The sequence below is a fragment of the Phascolarctos cinereus genome, unplaced genomic scaffold (assembly GCF_003287225.1).
Source record: "Phascolarctos cinereus isolate Bilbo 61053 unplaced genomic scaffold, phaCin_HiC Scaffold_9;HRSCAF=440, whole genome shotgun sequence".
In the NCBI taxonomy this organism is placed as follows: domain Eukaryota; kingdom Metazoa; phylum Chordata; class Mammalia; order Diprotodontia; family Phascolarctidae; genus Phascolarctos; species Phascolarctos cinereus.
Window position 1 is genome coordinate 149,385,654 of NW_027556402.1, and position 20,714 is coordinate 149,406,367.

General features: G+C 39.1%; 1 protein-coding gene and 1 pseudogene across 1 annotated transcript in view; both read left to right on the forward strand.

Annotated features, from left to right (window-relative positions):
- The window catches only part of CORIN (corin, serine peptidase), a 209,798-nt gene that overhangs the window by 48,233 nt on the left and 140,851 nt on the right, over positions 1-20,714 (forward strand). Inside the window, 1 exon segment of the mRNA XM_078148375.1 lies at positions 7,446-7,871. Within this exon segment, the coding sequence (XP_078004501.1) occupies positions 7,446-7,871 (426 nt within the window).
- On the forward strand, positions 1,850-3,149 carry LOC110211350 (ruvB-like 1 pseudogene; annotated as a pseudogene).

Sequence of the window (20,714 nt, forward strand, 5' to 3'; positions counted from 1 at the left end):
TTGGGGTTAAGTGACTTGCCTAGGGTCACATAGCTTATAAGTGTCGAGTGTTTGGTCTGAGGCCGGATTTGAACTCAGGTCCTCCTGACTTCAGGGCTGGTGCTCTATCCACTGAGCCACCTAACTGCCCCTAATTTTTAAGTTTTAGTTTGTGCACTAATTGGAATTTGTATTATATTTGGCAGGTTATAAGTTTTTATTTTTATATGAATGCTATTATCATATACATCTCACGGCAGTGATCCTTTGCATTTTAGAATCTCAGCATTGGAAGGGGTCTTAAAGACCATCTAGTTCAATCTAAGTGGCATAGTACATAGACCATCGAGCCTGGAATCAGGAAGACCTGAGTTTAAATCTGGCCTCACATATGAGCCGTATGACCCTGGGCAAGTCTGCTCAGAATTGGACATAATACTCTAGACGTGATCTGATTAGGGTAGAGTTCAGTGGGACTATTACTTCCAACTTCACGGATACCATGCTTCTTTTGCTTCAGTATTATGTTAATTACATTAGATTTCTTGGCTACCATACTACATTGTTGACTCTTTTTAAGCTTGTAGTCTGCTAATCCACAGATCATTTTTACATGATCTGCTAGTAGCTATACTTCCTCGATCTTGTACTTGTAAAGTATTTTTTTAAAACCAAGTATAGGACTGTATTTAATCATCTTTAATCTCACATTTGCCCAATTTTCTCTCAAGATTTTTTTGCATTTTTTGACATCGCCATCCATTATATTAGCTATCTTTCCTATTTAGCCATCCCTGAGTCATCTGAAAATTTCCTAGTAATTCATAAGAATGTTAAAAAAGCAAAGATCCAAGGACAGATTCTTGGAGCGTTCAATTGGAGAACTCCTTCCATGGTAACATTGAACCGTTAATGTTCACCCTTGGACTCTTACTGTCCTGAATGGTGAGTACTTCACATGCTCTATTATATCTAGACAGCCCCAACTATGCTTCAGTTTTTACAACCCAGCCATCTTCCCGGGATGAATCTTCCCTACAAACTTCCATCCCCCATCCCCCACGCTTTCTAGCTTTGGAGCCCTAAAATCAGTGCTGCCATTGCTGCTGGGAAGTATATCATTCCACTCCCTTATGTCTCCACTTAGCATCACCTCACTTTCTAAACTAAGTCCTCCCTTGGAATATAAAGTCCTTGAGAGCAGGGACTATCTCTACTTTTGTATCTGCATCTCTAGCACTTAGTGCAGTGCGTGGCACACAGTAAGACCTTAATAAATGATTATTTTATTTATTCATTGCTAGTCATTTGCATCTGTGATCTCATCAATGTGGGTGTACCCTTCAATGATACAGATTGAAAGACATCTATGCCTGCCCATCCTATGCATGTCTCATCCATCTCCTCCTGTCAGTTCGTCACAGGGAATCCACCCAATGTACGTTCCCTGCTTTCTCTTGACATTAAAAGGATACTAGTAGAGCTTAATGTCTAGCAATAGTCTTGCATTATGGGAATGGCTTTTTTTTTAATCGTATGTTTCTTTGCTAGCATCCATTATAGCATTTCTCCCATGTACTGCGCACTCATGCACCTCTTTATTACTCTTTGTTGACTGGTTGAGCCTCAGTTTTAATTCTTGGAAACTGTAGTGTTCAATAACTTCTAGTCATACAAGATGACTGGAAGAATATTGGTGTTAAAAGGATGGGACTTTGTTTCATGGAGAAGCTTGGAGTTTTTAAAAAGATTTTCAAAAATTTCTGAAAGGCTTCTTGGACCTTGCCTGCTCACTGGTCTTTCTAGACAGACACTTCACAGCTCCTGATGCATTGTGGGCCACTCTCAGCTGCACAGTGGAGATCAGGAGGTGAAGAGCATCATGAACACCCAGAGAATCACTTCACATAGCAAAGTGAAGGGGCTGGGGCTCCATGAGAGTGGTCCGGTCTATCAGGTGGCCTTCAGGTTAGTGGAACAGGAGAATGCCTGTGAGGTATAGTGTATTAGTAGAATTAATCAAAAGCAAGAAAATGGCAGGAAAAGCTGTTTTGTGGGCAGGACCTCTTGGAACTGACAGAATAGCCCTAAGCCTGGCAGTTGCTCAAGAGTTGGATAGTAAGGTCCCGTTCTGTCCCATGGTGGGACACAAATTAAGACAGCACTTCTGATGGAAAACTTCAGACTAGCAGTTGGTCTGAAGATGAAGGAGACCAAGGAAATTTATGAAGGTGAAGTCACAGAGTTAAATCCGTGTGAGACTGAAAATCCTATGGGTGGATATGGCAAAACCATTAGCTAAGCAATTATGGGGCTTAACACAGCAAAAGGTACTAAGCAGTTGAAGTTGGACTCCAGCATCTTTGAAAGTTTGCAGAAAGAGCGAGCAGAGGCTGGAGATGTGATATGCACAGAGGCAAACAGTGGTTCAATGAAGAGGCAAGGCAGGTGTGATACCTATGCTATTGAATTTGCCCTTGAAGCAGAAGAATATGTGCACAAATAAAGGAGATTATTCAGAATGTGGCCCTGAAAGACTTGGATGTTGTCAATGCTAGGCCCCGGGGTGGGCAGGATATCCTTTCCGTGACGGGCCAAAATTAACAGTTAAAGCCAGAGAAGACTGAAATCACAGACAAGCGACAAGAAGCTTAGCAAGGTGGTGAGCAAGTACATCATGCAAGGCACTGGATCCTGGCATGCTGTTTGTTGATGAAGTGTACATGTCAGATGCTGAATGCTTCACCTGCCTGTGTTGTGCCCTGGAGTCATCCATTGCCCCCATAATCATCTTCTCTTCCAAGGCAAGTGTGTCATCGTGGGTACTGAGGATGTGATTTCTCCTTGTGGAATTCCTCTTGACCTTCTGGACAGAGTGATAATCATCTGCTATGCTGCCCACAAGAAATGAAACAGATGACAAAACTCAGAGCTGAGACAGAAGAGAATAACATCAGTGAGGAAGTATTGAACCTCCTGGGAGAGAAACTGGTACCAAGACAACATTAAGACACTCAGTGTAGCTCCTGACCTTAGCCAACCTGCTGGCCAAGTTCACTGGGAAAGACAGTGTCAAGAAGGAACATGTGGGAGACAGTAACGAACTCATCTGCGATGCCAAGTCTTCAGCCAAAGTTCTAGCCGATCAACAGGACAAATGTATGAAGTGAAACGATGGCGGCATTTTAACCTCTTTGAGTTGAAATGGAAAGACACCAAGAACATAGACTGTCCTGTTAAAATAGCAAAGATGTGAGGATGGATACCTTTGCAGCAGAGAAACTTCCAGACTTAATGTCTGCATTCCAGTTACGAGCAGTTGGTTAATATTAATGGTTTTGTGTAAAATGATTAATTTAAAATTATCATATCTTTTCCCAAAGTTTCTGTGTTTCAGACCTCACCTGGAATGTCTTTTAATAAATCTCTTTTGTTTAAAAAATTTCTGAAAGACAGTCTATTTCACTTTCCTCTTTTTATTTAATTTTAGGTAGAACATGTTAATTAAATATCATATTGTGGATAATAGGCATTCTTTACAAAGTGAACTGGAAGCTCAATCAATAGACAAAAAGGTGAAAAAAAATCTAACAATCTTAACCATCAAGCAGAGTATAGGAATCATATTTGGATTCTAACTTAGCAGTCTTAGATGTTCTTATGAAGACATGGAAATGGCATTAAGGAAAACAAAAGCAGAAACACAGATGGACTAGTATATACTTATGAGGTCTCTTTTGGAGGTGATACAATCTTGAAGGCATTGAAGATGGAGTCTTGAGGTAGCTGATGCTTGGGAAGATACCAGTGGTAGGGAGGAAATGTTGGCCCATATTACTATCCAAAAAAAGTGAAGACCGTGAGTAACTACTGATGGATTCACTTGCTTTCCCACATACATATGATTTTATGACAATAAGCCTCATATACATCTTTATTAATGGTATTTGAAAAGAATGGCAAGCTTTCTCAAATGATAAATAATATAAATGATAAAAAAGATTTAGACAATATAAGATCCCATCATTCTTACTGTTGGCCAGCTATAAAAAAGCACTTGATTTAGTAAAGCAAAATATAACCTCAAAGATTCTCTTCAAACAAGGCATTTCTTAATGTTTATGTAAAATTTTTTTGCAAAATAAATTAAAAAAATATAACAATGACAGTAATCTTGTTTCATGATCCACTAATCATTGACATGAAAGGAGACATAGAACAAAGAAAAGAAGTAGTACAAGATCCAAGTCAAGGAGAGACCTCTTATAGATGGCTAGCTTCTCCAGATGAGCCTGCTGGTGAATGAATGATATTCTTCAGGCTGCATTGAGCCCTGGAATATTTCAGAACCTCCTAATTAAGACCCATAACAATTTAAAAGAAAGATTATAGACATAGTAACTACTATCCCATAGGAAAACCCAAGTATGTAAAGATCGTTAGATTTTTTTTTTCTTCATCTTTTTGTCTATTGATTGAGCTTCCAGTTCATTTTGTAAATGCCCTTGGAATGATTTAGCTTAGCAGAGTCTCTCATCAATCTTTATTCAAGCTTGTTCTCCTTTATACTGCTTCATGAAACTTTATGAACTGATTTTGTTCCTAATATTTTTTTTTTTACCATCTTCCTGTTTAATATTTTTAAAATGAATTTGAGTTCTATACTGGTACTAGTTTTGGTTGTCATATCTTTCTACTTGGAGAATCAATCAAGTATTTGCTAACCCAGAGTTTTGGGGCCCTTTTGTTCACTGTGGTATGGCAATTGACTTACATCAGCTAAATTTATATACGAAATTATTAATTCTTTATCAATGCCTTTTCCTTGATTCATTTTTTAAAAAATTATCAATGATTTATTTGTTATCAATTCATGCCATATGTTCTCTTTTTTTTATTCTTAATATTGTCTTAATACTGATTTTCTCTCACCCAAAATAGGTGGGTAGGGGACAACATGGCAGCTGGTTTCCATGACCCTGTAGGAAATATGGTGGGTGGTGAGCCACATGCCTAGCAACGGAAGTCTGGGCCTTGTGGGTAGTGGTCAGGCTTTCGTGAGAGAGTGGCGGCAATTACTAGGGAGGTGGATTGGAGGCACAATGGTGGTATAGGGCCAGTAGTAGTTGCAAGAATTGAGGCCCCTTCCTTTAGTTCTTCCTCCCTGTACTCCAGTCTTTTTTGACACCACCTTTCCTCCCTAGTTACTATAGTAAGCTCCCCCTTGTTGAGGTGTTTTTGACATATCACCAAAGATAATGCTTTTTTTCCCATATAGGAAATAGTCCCATCTGTGACTGGAAGGAATGTTCCTTTTGAAACAACAGCCAGCTCCTTGCCTAAGCCTTGCTGAGAGCTGAGGCAGAGTATTTTGTAATGATGCTGGTCTTCCCACTTGACAAGGTGTCTGTGCTTTTCACTTGCAGAGGGCTGGCTGTTGAGGTTAATGGGATTACAATTTTGGAATTAGAATCTTGGGGGGTGTTTGTTGCTCGTAGTGTGACTGTGAGCTATTATTAAACAAGTTTGTTGAGACTTTTGCCTTCAAAGAAGCTTTGCTGGGAGGTTTAGGGCACAAGTAGGAATATTTTTTGACATGTGCTACTACAGCAGAGAAGTGGAGAAAATAGTAGCATAGTTATTGTAAGAGATGGCAAGTTAGGCCCAAGAAGAGGGAAAACCTGTGCACATTAAACAAGTTATTTAGAGAAGAGAAAGTGTCCTCAGTGCTCTGACTTTGTTTTTACATCTGACAACAGCAGTTCAATTATTTGGGACTCTTTTCAGGTCACAAATGGAGGTTAGTAGAGGAAAAAGTTGTGCCTTTCTAAATTTGGTGCTAGGGCACAAGTCTGATTGCTGTATCTGCTCACACTGAAAATTTTAACAATTGGCTCTTGCCAGCCTGTTTGAGCTGCTTCCATACAGCCTTAATCTCTTTAGACAACTCACTGTTTTCCTCCCCATCAGAATGGTTTTTCCTTTTTGTCTTGGGATTTTGTTTTTGAGAGTATCCCATTACTCCCTAGGCTGATTTCCCCTCTAAATAGGCATCTATTATGATATGCCAGGCATTGAACTAGTTTATAGTCTTCTGTATGGGAGTGGGGAAGAGTAGAATTTAGGTCCATGAGATCCTATCTCTTCTCTCTGCACCTTTTGAAATCTATTCTCCCAAGCTCTAGGTCATATCTTAGACTATTCTCAGCTTTTCTTTCCTTTATCATAAATTTTAAGATTGAATGGTGCCTTTCACTTTCTTCTCCCTCAACCCATCCTCCCCTCCCCATACAAAGGATCTCATCATTTTCACCCTAGCTACAAGTTTACTTGTTTCCAGAATAGAAGTTACACTACCTTTCGAAGAATGAAATTTTTATTAAGGTAATTAGCTGCTCTGATGTTGGCAGAAAACACTCCAGCAGATGCTTGAATAATTGAGGCCCCCCACCATTAGGGAAAAAAAACCCCAAATTCAGTAGAGAAATAGGAGAGTTAGGCTGCCAGCATGATATATGATGGTAGCAGAGAGTGTCCTATATGAAGAATATAACCTAGGTGCCAAAATGGGAGAAATGCATGGAAATGTGATAGAACGGATTTTTGTGGCTCCATTGTTTCATCAGTGTGAGTTAGTCCTGTCCCCCATGTAGATCTCCTAATCCTATTGTACATTCTACTCTTGTTCCATTCTTATCCATTTATTTCCAAAAAATTCTCCAGAGAGATTATCCAATTCACCAGAAGTTTTCTGCTCATCATTATGATATCTTGATGTGCTATTATTCATACTATTCACCCTTTGTCTCTCATTCTTGCTATGTGCAAAGCTCACTTCCTTTTTCTGGTCATAGATACCCTTGATAATGGCTTTTATAGTACATCTTGTATACAAACATATTATCATCCATTGATAATACATCTGTCTACTTATAGACAACATGAACCTTTCTGTTGTCCTTTTGGTTATTTGTGATTTTCATTCTTCCAAAATCACTGTCTTCCAATATTTGCAGCCATTTTGTATAACCAGGAGACTATCACTCTTAAGGAAATGTGATCACTGAGAGCATACTGGTTTTTTTGTTTGTTTATTTTTACTTAGACAGTAAACCTATGAAACTGAACAGACAAATCTGAACAGTTATTGTGTTTTCCAGTAGAAAAATAAATGGGAAGTTCCAATTTTGAACTCTCCTTTTTTTTTTTTTTGTGAGAGGCACTATCAATGTGTTTTTTTTCTGGTCAAATTTGGAATTCATGGACAGGCCAGTTTGAGTTTGCAGAATTGAAGGCATAGGTGGTATTAATAGCAATAGCTGTTTCAATCTTGCTTTTGCTTGGGTGGAGTAAATTTCTGGGAATATGATTATTGTGTTCCTAGAGTAGAATACTCTGTGATTTAGCAAGGAAAATCATAATCCTCTTTTATAGCTTTAATGGTTTTCTATGTCTTTATCTTTCAGGTTCATTAGAGAAACACTATTTTAGTGCAAATGAGAGTGACTTACTTGTCACTGATGATGGCATCCAAATAGCAGATATCCTTCCCACTCATATGATTCCCAATGGCTCCACTGTGATGTCTACAGTGAATCCTAGCCAGCAGACTCTAGCCACCTGGACCATATATCCTTCCCGAGGAGACCAAATGAACAAAACGATAAGTAAGTCAGAAGATTCGTCATCAGAGAAACATTTTACTTCTGTAGTGCCCATTGATGATATTTTAACTTCTGCACCTGATAGTGATAAATCACAGTCATTTACTAGTACAACAGAGGGACCTATTTGGTCAATCCAATCATCGAGCAAGTTACCAGACTGGATTCCCTCTTCAACATTAAGTCCTACCAGGTCAACTGTTGTATCAGAAATGGATATGAAAAAAGGTAAGTTAAATTTAATTCAGTGATTAATCTTTTATGGTGGCATATCTATATAATAGCTATATCCATATGTATATTATATATGATATGCGTGTGTGCATACATACACATACCATGACATCTGCACATATATAATAACAGTAGGCCTAAAAATCTGATTAGTGGTGCTGACAGCTCATTTATGTATTGCTTTAAATATTATAGAGGACTTTACTCACATTAACCCTATTGACTAAGTAGTACGAATATTAGTATCACCATTTTATAGATGAAGGAAAATTGTGAATAGCATAAAAGTGACATTTACAGTGCATGTCCCAAAGTCTTAAGAATTTAAGATTGGAGCAGTATGAATTGTGTTGAACAACTAGGAACTTTTGAAATACTGTTTTCAAGTTTTAACTTGTAAAGGAGTGAGATGGTTTATTTGGTTAGAAGGATCACTAGTGTGTGTTATGATATGTATTATAGTGTAAGAGATTGAAATCATGATTAGAGATCCATCCTCTGAGTCAGGAAGGTAAAGATTAAGTCTGACCTCTTATACCTATTGGCTCAATGATCCTACATAATTTACTTAACCTTTCAGTGCCCCAGGGAATTTTCTAAGACCATAAATAGCAAAGCAGATGCTAATTTGCATTAGTAGAGAGAGTTTATCATTGAGAATTCCTTATACCAGTGACATCACAGGTCCGTTCTCCCTTTCTGCCTCAAACTTATAATGCAAAGTTTTATTTTCATCTTTAAGATGGAGGGTGAGGTCTACTAGTGTATTGTTTTGTGCTTCTTTCTTCTCACACATTTTCTGCTGCCGCTTACCTTATAACTGGTGATAGAAAGTTAATATTTTGTTAAATAAAGTTAACCTTTATCCTCATGTCTTAGTATTATTATACTGAAAGCCTGATTGTTCTTGACTGATATTACTGATACACAACAGTCCAGAAAACTTGTAAAAGTACAAGTGACTCTAGTCAATGTGGTTATGATTTGAACATACTATAGTTCTTTTAAAATTATCTTTTCAATTCAATTTATATAGTTAATTGTCTAACCCTAGAATATATTCATTTGATATATTCCTTAATTCAGTATTTGAGTTTGTTTGAATCTACTTCCAGAACCCATGTGTACCACACCACTTAAAACTGTAAGTTTAATTTTTAATGGTTAAATAGAATTAAAATAACATATTAAATTGAGGTGGGAAAAAAATCTGACCCACAAACTTATGTCACCATATTGCTTTTATATGTTAAATTCCCTAAATTTGGCTTACTAGACAAATTTCAATTTCAGTGCAAATGGAAAAAAAGGGAGCTATCTGGTTTTTTTTAGTTGACTGAAAAATCCAATGAGAGTCAACAGTATATAGCGTGTCAATCCAGAATAACCGATTCGAACTTAGGCTACATTAAGACAGTGGATAGGTTATACAAAAGCAGCACTGACTCACAAGCAAGCAGGAGAAGAAACTTTCCTAGAACTGTGGGTATATGTATATCTCTGGTTTGCCTTGTCCTTATAAACATTCCTCTTGTAGCGGGCATTATGTAGCTTTCCTTGAGACAGTGGGAATGGGTAGCTAGGTCAAGTAAGATTACTAGCCCTCAGCCTTGGCCAGGTCCACACTTTATGGGCTGTAGGTTTAAGGCAAGAGAGGGAGGTGCCCCATTTGAACTTGGAATCTGCACAATGACTTTAAATGAGAGTTGTGACTTCCTTGAGGGGATTTGCTCTGCTCCCCATCTCATCTCTCCCATACCTTTATTTCATTTCTCTTCATACTGCCCTGCAGAGTGTGGTACCATTGATGCTATTTATCACCCAAGTTTATGTTTGTTTAGAAGTACATATGCATTCAGCACGTATACCAAATTCAAGATATTGCCAAGGATTTTGGTAGCAGACCACACCTTTTAGTACCTCACTGAATTTAATTATTCATTTTAAAACATCAAGAGAAATGGATTAGAGATGTACTACGATAATTTCAAGTTTATCACTTTGAACATGTAATTTATCATTGCCATTTGTGATATGCATCTTCCCCTTCCCAGAGTCATAGGGTTTACAACTAAAAGGAATTTTAAGGATTATTTAGTCCAGTTTCTTATTTCATAGATGAGGAGACTGAGACCCAGAGAAGTGGTTACTTGCTCCAGGTCACTTAGCCAGCAGAGACATAAGCTGAACCCAGGCCTCTGACTCAAATGCATGGCCTTTCCCCACTACATTACACTCGGATTTCATAATTTTTACCTGAGAAGATACCACTTCTTGTACTGTGTATCATATTCTATGACACCTAAAGTGTTAGGTGCTAAATATTTAATTGAATTTTGATTTGTTCATTTTTATAGTGTTCTTTAATTGAAATACTGTCTTTAATCCCAAAGTATGTAAGCAGCTATTGAAGACCATTTCACTATGTAAATACAGTATCTAGTAGTTCAGCACAGTAAGCACCAGAGGTTAGAAAGGAAAGACCTCAGCCAGAGGCACTAGGAAGCATCCCTGTCTTGTGAAGTATGCTCTCAGGGATCCTTAACATCTTCTTAAAGAAGACAGTAATGCAGTTTTAAAGATCTTATCCAAAACACCCCCACAGATTACATTGCATGGCACTTAATATATCTCCCTTGGAAGGATGAAGGACAGAGTTGGGGCCTTGGGTATTCTGAAACAGTCTTTACATGACATCTGTTGTGCTTCTGGATTTTTATCCAGTTACATCTTTAAAACTGCTTGTCATGTGTAAGTAGAACAAAGTCTCTGTTTAACCTTAAATCTGTATCACTTTATAGGATTATTATGTTACATCCTGTATCTGTGTTTTTATTTCATTGCAGGAAAAGAGGGATATTTCAACTAGGAGATGTAGGAGTCTAGGAAAGGAGTAGGTTTATGCATTAGATAAGATGACATAGACAATAAAATACTCAATACATTTTCATCAGGAGTTAAAGGACCAGAGGAGGTAAATTAAGGCACTGAAAACATAAACCCTATTCTTTTCTCAGCACATTATTAGACAGTTTTGAATCATCCAAAGCACTCTGATCCTCATGCTTACCTCCTCATTCAGACTATTGCCTCTTTTTCTCTTTCTCAGATTTTTTTGGTGAGGAACAGAAGAATTGGTGCATACATATTAGCATATGTGCATTAGCACCCATAATTAGAGGTGCTATGAAAGATACTAAGCATATAGTCTTATTTTTTTTAATGGAAGAGTTAATACAACTTTTACAATACAATAGAAGGCTTTGATTTTTTTTTTTGTTTGCACATAGTTATATGTATTGAACATTTGTCTTTTCTAGTGTATTTAAAGCGAGCACTGAAAGAATATACAGATATGAAGGAGAAATAGTGACTTTTAAGTTTTGTCATGATGACTACTTGCCAGGCAATTCCCTTCTCTTCTCCCTCTCCTCTTCTTCCCCTCTCCCTTTCCTCCTACCTTCCCATCTCTCTTCCTCTTTCTTCTTCCTCTCCACTCTCCACCCCCCTGCCTTGTCTCTCCCCTTTATTTTCTATCTCTCTCCCCCTTTCTCACTGTCTTTGTCTCTTTGTCTCTGTCTTTCTGTCTCTGTGTGTCTCTGTCTCTTGGTCATATGCAGTGGGTTTGAGGACATTTGAAAGCCACGCATGATACTTCTTTCTTCCAATAACCCATAGCCCATTCCTGAAGCTCTGGATTCCCGTTGGGCTGGTTTTAGTCTTGAACGTTTTTCAGAAATACTCTTTAGCTTATGCCATCTGATTTCTTCAGTCCCCCCACAATCATTTAATTTAATGTATTTCCACCTCTCCCTTAGTTAGTATGCAGCTCTCTTGTAAGCATAAAATGAAGAAGACATGAGATACAGAAAAAGTCTATTATATTGCCTGTGAAGAATAGAGGAGGGACTAATGTTCTGTCCCATTTAGAAAGCAGTAATTAACAGGCCACCTTTAGGTTAGTGCCGTTTACTTCCTCCTAACATTCAGAAGGTCATGCATAGTCCCTGCAAAAATGTTCATGTTACCAATATATGCAGTCTCAGTATCATGCTTTGGAGTTGAGGACATCAGTAAGGGTATTTCTCCACTTCCTCGTTGATTTCAGTTTGCGCCTTCTCTATAGCCTTCACACGCCTCCTCTGCATTGCATCTCTGAGCCCAGAATCCTTCAGCACTGTGCCATTTTGCATGGTCTTACATTATCATGGCTCTCACAACTTCTGGCTTAGTACAAGATCTTTTCTTCTCTTGCCTGGCAGCCACTGGAAGACTCTGCTCTTGGGTCATTTTCCTCAGCACTGCCATACACCCACTGGAAGCCAGATCTGTCCTTTCTGTGGTTTTTCTGCCCTGGAACCTCAACTCACCTTTGTAGTGCAAAAAGGGCTGCTTGGCTCCTTTTGTAGCGATTTAGGTGGTCTTCTTGCCAGTACGGGGAGATTCCTCTCAGTGTAAGGAGAGGCGTCTGACTCCAAATCTGAAGGCACATTGTGCCCCTCAAGAGTGGAAGATCCAAGAAGCAGTAAGGGTAAGATGGCAGAGTAAAAAGGTAGTCGCTCTCACCCTCCCCTATCAACCTCTGAAAACCCAGAAAATATCACCCCAGGAAAAAACCCTGGAACAACTGAACTAGAAGAAAGATGGGGAGCAGCAGTGCAGCAGCCTAGCAAACGGGTCTCCCAGTGCCTCAGCAAAAATAAGGGAGGCAGAACTACAAAGGGCCCCAGGTGGATAAGCACCCTGCAGCATTCATCTGAAAGGAGCTGAAGAAAGCAACCTAGAGTCTTTCTAAAGTCCCAGCCTTGCTGATCGTAACCCAACACCAGGTAAGCTGTCAGAATCCTATAGCCTCCAACTGTCAACCAGGAGGAGATCCTGAAGCCCAGGTGGTACAGCAGGCAGACACCAATACCTGGACCTCCAAGTGACTCAGTGAGGGCAGGGGAACTGGTGGAAACCAGCTCAGAAAACCACCAGGAGTCTCGGCACTCCATTGCAAAGGAATCTCCCAGCACATTAGCAGAAACAAGGGAGGCAGCATTGCAAGGGGCCCCAGGCAGATAAACACCCTGCAGTACCCATCTAAAAGGAGCTGAAGAAAGCTAAAGGAAAGGAAAAGCAGGCAACCTAGAATTGCCTGAAAGTTCCAGCCTTGCTGATTCCAGCCCAACACAAGGTAAGCTGCCAAAACCCTACAGCCTCCAATTGCCAACATAAGAGGCCCCAGCACACAAAGCCAGTGACCAAGACCTAGGCTCCCAACACAAGAAGCTTGGGTCAGTGCCCTCTGTTCCCCAGCAGGAGAGCTCAATCTCTTTAAAGGCCAGGGAATAAAGAAACCATGAGTAAAAAGAAATGTACCATAGATTCATATTATGAGAAGAGTGAAGATCAAGACAGAAATTCTGAAGAGGACAACATTGTCAACAAACCCACATCTGCAACATCAAAAGGGAATATGAACTGGTCTGAAGCCCAAAAAGCCTTCTTAGAAGAGCTCAAGAAGGATTTTAAAAGTCTAATGAGAGTGGTAGAAGAGTCCTTAAAAAATACAATTGGCCAATTGGAGAAGGAAGTACAAAAACTAACAGAAGAAAAGAATCTGTTAAAAACTAGAATTGGACAAATGGAAACTAATGACTCTATGAGAGAGCAAGAATCAGTCAAACAGAAACAAAAATGAAAAAAATAGATGAAAACATAAAATACCTCATGGTAAAACAACCGACCTGGAAAATCGTCCAAGAGACAATTTAAAAATCATTGGACTACCTGAAAATCATGATGAAAAAAAGAGCCTGGACAGTATCTTTCAGGAAATCATAAAGGAAAACTGCCCTGAAGTCCTAGAACCAGAAGGTAAAATAACCATAGAAGAATATACTGCTCACCACCTGAAAGAGATCCCAAATTGACAACACCAAGGAATATAATAGCAAAATTCCAAAATTACCAGATGAAACAGAAGGTGCTGGAAGCAGCCAGAAAGAAACAATTTAAATATCATGACACCACAGTCAGGATTACACAGGACCTTGCAGCTTCTACATTAAAACACCGCAGGGCGTGGAACATGATATTCCATAAGGCAAAGGAGCTTGGATTGCAGCCAAGGATCAACTACCCTGCAAAAATGAGCATGATTTTTCAAGGGAGGAGATGGATATTCAATGAAATAGGGGACTTCCAAACCTTCCTGATAAAAAGACCAGAGCTCAACAAAAAATTTGATCTTCAAGTACAAGATTCAAGAAAGACATAAAAAGGTAAATGGGACAGAAAGATACAAAATGTTGTTAATAAGGGCGGACTGTTTACATCCCTACAAGGGAAGATGACACTTGCAACTCTTGAGAACTGTATTGTTATTACACCATGTTAAAGGAGTATACATAAAGGGGGTGGATATTAGTTGACTTTGATGTAATGATAAAAAAAAATCTAATCAAGTGGGTTAAATGGATCCAAGTAAGTGGATTAGTCTGATCTTAGAAAATGTACTGAGAAAGGAGGAGGCAGACAAGGGTAAATTACATTACAGGAAAAGACAGAAAATCCTATTACAGCAGGGGAAAGAAGGGAGGGGGGGTGAGCATTGTTTGAACCTTACTCTCATCAGATTTGGCTCAAGAAGGGAATAACATAATCAGTTAGGTATAGAAATCTAACTTGCCTTATAGGCAGTAGGAGGGAAAAGGGGAAAGAAAAGGGAGAGGGGGATAGAAAGGAGGGAAGAAGCAGTAAGGGCAAAGGGGAAGAAAAAGGAAAGGGATAATAGAAGGGAGGAGAGACTGAAGGAGGCAGTGGTCAAGGGCAAGGCATTGGGGGGGGGAAAGGAGAAAGGAGAGAGAGGAGCATGAACAGGGGAGAAAAAGATGGAGAGAAAGACACAGATAGTAATCATAACTGTGAAAGTTGAATCACCATCTTTTTTTTCTCTTCTGTTGAGTTTTGTTTTCTCTTTCTGATGGTTCCTCCTATTGGTCTTAATTTTTACTTACAACTTCACTAATGTGAAAATATGTTTAATAGGAATGTAAATGTATAGCCTATATCAGATTGTGCGCCATCTTGGGGAGGGTGGTGGGGAGGAAGGGGGAGAAAAATTTTAGAATTCAGAAGCATGTGGAAGTGAATGTTGATAAATCAAAATAAATTAATAAAAAATTTTTAAAAAGAGTCAAAGATCTATGTATCTGGAGCATGATGGGCAGAAGTTAAGCCTTCTCCAAAGCATGATGCTGTCTATTTAAGCAATTAAGAAGCATGTTGAGGATGCCTTGGCTTGGTACATGGGATTCTTCTGTATTTTAGAATATTAGACTGCTATTCATGGTCTTTCTGTTTCTAATCAAGTTAAGCTGTACCTAGTGTGTATAAATCCATATATTTCTTGATTGATATTTCTGAGTTTCTGTGAGTATATGAGAATATCTTATGAATATTTTCCATTTTCACCCTTTCCTTTTCTCAATGGAATCAGTTAACACAAACTGCTGTTTTTTTCTCATCAGTACATTCTGCTTCTGGGGCCCCTCTGATTGGAGGGTGGAGCAGAGAACTTCTCTCAGAACCTCCATTTAAGGAGGGCTCCCAAGCCAGCCATGTTTTCATTTCCCACCTGGCTGCACTCTTTTGAACTTGTCCATCATGTCCCAGGAACCTCTTCATCTTGCAAGATTGTGTTAGTCCTGGAATTCACACCTCCACAGTACCTTCTGCCCCTGGAGCTCTTCTGATTGGAGGGTAGAATTCCTCCCAGAAGGAGGAATTCCATTTAAGGAGGCTGCCTGGGCCAGCCATGTCTTCATCTCCCACCTGGTTACCCTGCTTTGAACTTGTCTGTCACCCCTCCTCCACCGTATCTTTTCCCACTTTTAAGCTTTATTTTGTGGGTGGTCTCCTCCTGTTAGATTGTCAGCTGCTTGAGAACACAGACTGTCTTTTTCATATTTATATACCCAACTTGGCTTGGTGGCTGGCATATTGTAGGTGTTTAATAAATGTTTATGGACTGAATGTACGTATCTTTCCCTCTGTGCTTGACAATTACATTGTACGCGTCTTAAATACGTACTTGGTTATTTTTTCTTTTACTTTGTCAGTCATTAAACATTTATTAAGTGCCTATGATGTTCCCGATGCTATGCTAAGCCCTGGGAAAACAAAGAAAGGCAAAAAGACAGCCCCTGCCCTCAAGGAATTCACGGTCAAATGGGAAGACAACATGAAAACTATGTAGAAACAATGATATATAGGATACAGTGGAAATAATTAATAGAGGAAAGGAACTAGAATTTCATTTTAAAAAGGTTTTCTTAAAAACTTAGCACAGTGACTACCAGAGTAGGCACGTCAAGGCTTCTTGGTCGATTGTTATCTCAGGTGACACTTGAGGTGGTGGGGAAATTTAAACAACATACACTAAATGAGCTTTCTGATCATTTTCAGAAAAGCAGACTGTCAATAAACAAATTGATAAGCAAGCCAGAAAGGGAGTGTAACTTCTAATGTGTCCACCAGGTGACACTGCACTCAAATCACTAAGTCAAGTGTCTTCCTTGGACACTTGGACTTCCCGAATGTTGGAGCATCTCCACTGCCACCGGAGGATGATTGTGTACAAACTCGTAGCCTACCTTCAGTTCTCACTGCCCTGCCCTCCCAGGCCTTACGGTGTCTTAGGTGCACTGTTGATTCAGGGATAGGAAAAGAAAATGGAATATCAAATGTTCATACTCCAGGAATCTTGATTAACTTACCTCCATCCCACATTTGGGACATTCCCTTCACTCTGGTACGCCCTCTGGATTTGTGTTACAGAGGCAATCTACACTGTTTTATGGTACAAAGAAACGGATAAGACAGTTATTAAGAACCATCCCTTTGAGTGTTCAGCCCCAATCTCTTCCCGTCAATCTTTCTAACTCACCTTACCTCCCCCCTCTGGGGGATGCTGGGAGAAGTCCCCCAAACTCCCCAACATTTGGAGATCATGAAAAGATTTTGTTTTGGGAGAGGGATGACAAAAGCTGTGATTTTAGGTAGACCCTTCTATTAATGCAGACCAGTACCTGCTCTGAAATTTATGGTTTTACAGAGTTGCCTGGCACATTGAGATGTTAAGTGACTCTTCCAGGGTCAGTATGCCAGGGGTTCAAGTCCACAAGTTCTCCTGATCCTGTGATATACTCTCTATGTTTTTTTTTTTTGGCCATACATTCAATTCACAGTTTCTTATAGTAATCAGTAGTAGTAATAATTCAAAAATATTTATCAAAAAGAATAGATTTGAAACATATGATTTTGTCCTCAGTATATTTTACTTTCATGATTTTGTTTTTCTTATGCTATTAATTATTTCTCCATCTATGAGCATAAATTCATATATTTAATATTCAAATAGTTACCTTAACAACTTCCTGATTTTAGTTCTTCATGCCTTATTCCAAACTGTTCTGGTCAATAAGATTTATTCAAACTTCTCTTAAGACTTGTAGCTTCTGGGGCAGCTGGGTGGTTCAGTGGATAGAGCACCAGCCCTGGAATCAGGAGGACCTGAGTTCAAATCCAGCCTCAGACACATAACGCTCACTAGCTGTGTGACTCTGGGCAAGTCGCTTAGCTCCAATGGTCTCACCAAAAAAAAAAAAAAGGCTTAGAGCTTCTATCACTGTCCCATTTGAGGAAATCAAAGAGAGAGACACTGTTCTTTGGGCTAATGTGGTCATCAGGGCTTTGGCCTAAAGTGTTTCACTGTCTGATGACTGAATCAAAGGAAGGGCCAACTAACAGTGACCTCAAGAGCAAAGAGGAAAAAACTCAGGAATTTGGCGGTCTTTACACCTGTGTACATTTTCCTGTTTTCCTTGGTGCCTTACTGATCTATACCCCAGTATGGCTTCTGAGAAGTAAGGAAGGCAAGCAGCAAGCATTCACTAAGTGCTTACCATGTGCCCAGCATTGTGCTAATACAAATAAAAGTAAAAAGGCAGATGAGCTCCATACTCAAAGAGGTTGCTTTCAACTGGGGGAAGAAAGCACACAAAAGGGAGCTCAAAGGTGGAAGGGCAGGGAGTACCTATGAGAATGAGGAAAAAAAGTAGTCTGGAGATTGAGGAAAAGAGTGAAGAGGGAGCATGGTTGACCTGGGGGCCTTATCTTGAAATGGAGCTTCAAGAAAGAAATAACCAGGGGCCAGCTAGGTGGTGTAGTGGATAGAGCACCGGCTCTGGAGTCAGGAGCATTTGAGTTCAAATGTGACCTAGCTGTGTGACCCTGGGCAAGTCACTTAACCCCCATTGCCTCCAAAATTAAAAAAAAAAAAGAAAAGAAAAGAAAAGAAAAGAAAGAAATAACCAGACTGAGGAATCTGAGGAAGGGGCCAAAGGGGCAGAGAGATCTTCCAGCTTGAGAAGTCCCCAGGCACTGAGGGTAGTTTTAGAGTGAGAAGGCAGATGAGTCATAATGGTGAAGTCTGGGAGGGTCAGAAGTATAGAATATTCCCCATTATGTAAATTCCGGTAGGAAAAAATTTAAACATTTTGTTCTTTATTTGCATATTTTTTAAAATAAATAGATTTTTTTCACTATCTTTTGTGTTTGGGTTGCCTGAATTTCTCTTTGTGTGTTTGCACATCTTTAAAAATATCTAAGTTAGTTAATTGGTCTGTGCAGCTATATCTGATGTTTCTTCAGAAAACTTATGTTTTTTCTCCTAATTGGAATCCTATAGCTTGGAATTTTCACAAAAGGATCATGTTTGAGGTATTAAATTTCAAATTATGGTTTAGTTAGATATTTTAAAGAAAATATATTCTATAAATGTTTTTAATTTTGTTAAGCTAAACTATATGACTTTTCAAACTTTAAGAAATTTAACATCCTTTAATTTTGTTCATTCTGTGAAATCTGGGTCAAACCATGAAAAGCCAAGCAAGCATGTTGCCATCCAGACCTCACTCTTTTCTTCCACTTGCAACCCTCAGGACATGATACCCCTCTAGTTTCTAGAAGTCACAATTTCTGCTTTCTAGAGTTTAGTATTCTCAATATATAACTTGACCTGAAGGAAAAAAAATATGCCTTTGTCTTCTTCCTTGCCTTGTTCCTTGAAATAGCACATAAAACCTTTCCTTTGGTTAAGGTATTTTTTGTTACTTATGTTTTGTCTAGGTATTTTTAAGATTAAAAGTACTAAGCTTGAAAGAGCAACATTGGGTCTTTTAAGAAGCAACAGCAAAACGTGGTCAGAAGTTTGAATGATTAAAAACTCCTAGCTAGTCATACCCTCTCCATCCCACTGATTCTGAAGCCTGACATTCATTATTCACACCCCATTTTCTGTCTTCCACTGCCTTAGTTGCATCTTCCTAAGCCCCTTTTTCCACTGTCCTTTGTTGAAATTCCCTCACCTCTTCTGTGCTCTGTGACATTCTTGCTTCATAGATAATAAACTTGCTTTTATCTTAAATCTTTCCCTTTATTACTCCTATTTTCTTGTCCTCACTGAGACCCATCTCCTTTCTGATATAACACAACATCCCTGGCCACCATTTTGAGCACTACTTGAGCTTTTCTTCATTACCCCTACCTCGCTGGTTTAGGTGGGATTATTGGAAGACTTCTTGCTCCCCATTGCCACTTCTAGGTTTTCTCTCTGCCACCATCACTCAGCAATTTCTCCTTCTTTGAAGTTCACTAAATCCATATCTAGCATCCAATCAGAATTCTGGTAGTTGTTGTCTACTAACCTCCAAGACATTTTCCTTCTTTCCTCAGTGACGTCAGCGCTTTCAATCTTTCCTACTTAACATGTCACTCTCTCTTACGTTCATACTAGGGCACTTTGACATATATACTTACGTTTCCTTAAACATCCTAAGCTCCAAGTTTCTCAGCTTATTTATTTCCATGACTTATTTTTGCATTCCACCACAGCTATGCCTTCACTTTGCTATCACCCACAAACACATTGCTTCCATGTTTATGAACTTTGAAATTCCTTTATCTGATCAAAATTGGTCATTGTTTTACCTCTCCCTTGCAACCTCAAACCTTGTTCTTCATCCTCACCATGACTTCCCGAATCCATCCATTCCTCAATTCTTTTCCATGCCATCATTGCTGTATTAACTGTACTCCTGCCTTCTCTATCTTGACCCCTTGCAACTAACTCACATTGTGATGTGTATTTTTGTTAAAGATCCTTAGGACAAAGGGTGAGAAATACCATTGTTCAGTGTGGCATGGAAGTGGTCAAGGGATGACTAATGCAGTATAAGTTGTGGCTCCTCTACCCTGCTGGGCAACATAGCCTGCAGTGGTGGGACGGGATTAAGGGGAGGGTGTGGCAAACCATGAAAAGACTTGGGACAATTGCTCTTTGGCAATTGTGGTTATTCAATAAATATAAAATGATAACGAAAATAAAAATACAAGAACAATAAAGAGTGAATGGGAAAAGCAATACACTTGGGACTAAACATAAAATGTTGAGGGGGGTCAGTGGAAGAGTTCTTGTTTCTTGGAACAGGGTTATTTTATGTGCACATTTCTTGAGTCTTTAATTGGATCTTGATGGCCTCCTTAGATGCAGAGTTCTGCTTCAAGACTAATCTGCTTTAATCATCTTTCAAGATAATTGTTAAATGATTTTTGGGGGGGATATCAGATAACTGTGGGTCACAGCTTTGGGGAAGGTATGAAAGAAAGAACAGGATAGGCAAAAAGAGGTTAAAAACAACAAGTATTGTATCTAGCTGATGATTTATTCCAACAGGAATCATAAGGTTCAACTTTAATAGATTTGGAGATCTTTTACTAAATTGTTTC